Genomic DNA, 2,134 nt, shown 5'->3' with positions numbered 1-2,134 from the left:
CAGAGAGAAGAAATCGGACTCTGTTAGACATGGTCAGGTCTATGTTAAGCTACTCTTCACTTCCCTTATCGTTTTGGGGATATGCACTACAAACGGCTAACTACATTTTGAATGTAGTCCCATCCAAAGCTGTGACAAAGACACCTCTGGAACTATGGAATGGAAGTAAACCTAGTTTACGACATTTCCGTATTTGGGGTTGTCCTGCTCATGTGCTAAGACCTAAATCTGGAAAACTGGATTCTAGGTCTGAAGTGTGTATATTCGTGGGCTATACTCCAGAAACAAGAGGTGGATATTTCTATAACCCAAGTGATCAAAAGGTATTTGTTTCGACAAATGCAACCTTTTTAGAACAGGACTATATGAATGATTTTAAACCTCGAAGCAAAGTTGTTTTACAGGAACTAATGATAGATAATATTTCATATCCATACTCTTCATCAGTTAATGATAAAACAACCAAAGAAACCACAATTCCTGAAAAGGAAAAACCAGTGCAACGTCGTAGTGGGAGGATTGTGAGACAACCTATTCGCTACGAACATGAGGCACACGTTCTTGTATCAGATACTGAAAAGGACGATCCATTGACTTTTAAAGAAGCAATGGAAGACCCTGATGTTGATAAGTGGCAAGAAGCCATGAATCAAGAAATGGAATCAATGTATTCCAATTCAGTCTGGGAACTTGTAGATCTGCCTGACAATGTTAATGCCATTGGATGCAAATGGATCTACAAGAAGAAAAGGGGTGCAGATGGAAAGGTAGAAACCTATAAAGCAAGGCTTGTGGCCAAAGGCTACACACAAAGAGAGGGTGTGGGCTATGAAGAAACATTTTCTCCTGTGGCCATGCTTAAGTCCATTCGCATACTCTTATCCATAGCTGCCATTTATAATTATGAGATATGGCAAATGGACGTCAAGACAGCTTTTCTGAATGGCCACCTTGATGAAACCATTTATATGGAACAACCAGAAGAGTTCATAAAGAAGGATCAAGATAAAAAGGTATGCAAATTGTTGAAATCCATATATGGATTGAAACAAGCATCAAGATCTTGGAACTTAACATTTGATGAAACTATTAAAACATATGGTTTCGAACAAAATGTTGACGAAGCATGTGTTTATAAATACATCAAAGGAAAAATTGTGGTTTTCTTAGTTCTTTACGTTGATGATATCCTACTCATTGGGAATGATGTAGAGACATTATCAAATGTAAAGAAATGGTTGGCTGACAAATTCCAAATGAAAGATTTGGGAGAAGCGAGCTATGTTCTAGGCATTAAAATTCTAAGAGATAGAAAGAACAAGCTCCTAGCACTTTCACAAGCAAATTATATAGATAAAGTGCTTGAAAGATTCTCTATGGAGAATTCCAAAAAGGATCAATTACCAACCAGACATGGAATTTCTCTTTGCAAAGATCAGTGTCCAAAGACACTACAAGAGCAAGAGGACATGAGAAAGTATCCCTATGCATCAGCTGTAGGGAGCCTAATGTATGCAATGTTATGTACTAGACCTGACATATGTTATGCAGTAGGAATTGTCAGTCGTTATCAATCAAATCCAGGTTTGGAACACTGGATTGCGGTGAAACATATTCTCAAGTATCTCAGGAGAACGAGAGACTATATGCTAGTATATTCGGGTAGTGACCTCGAACCTACTGGATACACTGACTCAGATTTTCAATCTGACAAGGATAGTAGAAAATCTACTTCTGGGTCAGTATTCACTCTTGGTGGTGGAGCAGTTGTCTGGAGAAGCATTAAGCAATCCAGTATAGCTGATTCAACCATGGAAGCTGAATACATAGCAGCTTGTGAAGCAGCTAAGGAAGCAGTTTGGCTGAAAAAGTTCTACACAGATTTGGAAGTAGTTCCAGAAGTGGAGAAACCACTTGTTCTATACTGTGACAACAGTGGGGCAGTGGGCAATTCTAAAGAACCAAGAAGCCACAAGAGGGGAAAGCATATAGAGCGCAAATACCACTTAGTCAGAGAAATCGTACATAGAGGAGATGTGACCATTCTGAAAATCGCATCGGAACACAACCTGGCGGACCCGTTCATGAAGACGCTTCCAACAAAGCAATTCGAGGGTCATGTACGTAATATGGG

At 39.3% G+C, this 2,134-nt stretch overlaps 1 protein-coding gene across 1 annotated transcript; it reads left to right on the top strand.

Moving 5' to 3' along the window:
* Positions 1-509: 509 nt before the first annotated feature.
* On the top strand, positions 510-866 carry LOC133780671 (uncharacterized mitochondrial protein AtMg00820-like; the record flags this gene model as incomplete). Its single annotated transcript, XM_062220260.1, has 1 exon — positions 510-866. A coding segment is annotated over one exon (357 nt), but the record flags the coding sequence as incomplete, so codon positions are not given.
* Positions 867-2,134: the final 1,268 nt, after the last annotated feature.

This window comes from Humulus lupulus, chromosome 5 (genome assembly GCF_963169125.1).
Source record: "Humulus lupulus chromosome 5, drHumLupu1.1, whole genome shotgun sequence".
NCBI lineage: Eukaryota > Viridiplantae > Streptophyta > Magnoliopsida > Rosales > Cannabaceae > Humulus > Humulus lupulus.
This window is presented reverse-complemented; position numbering and strand designations above follow the sequence as displayed.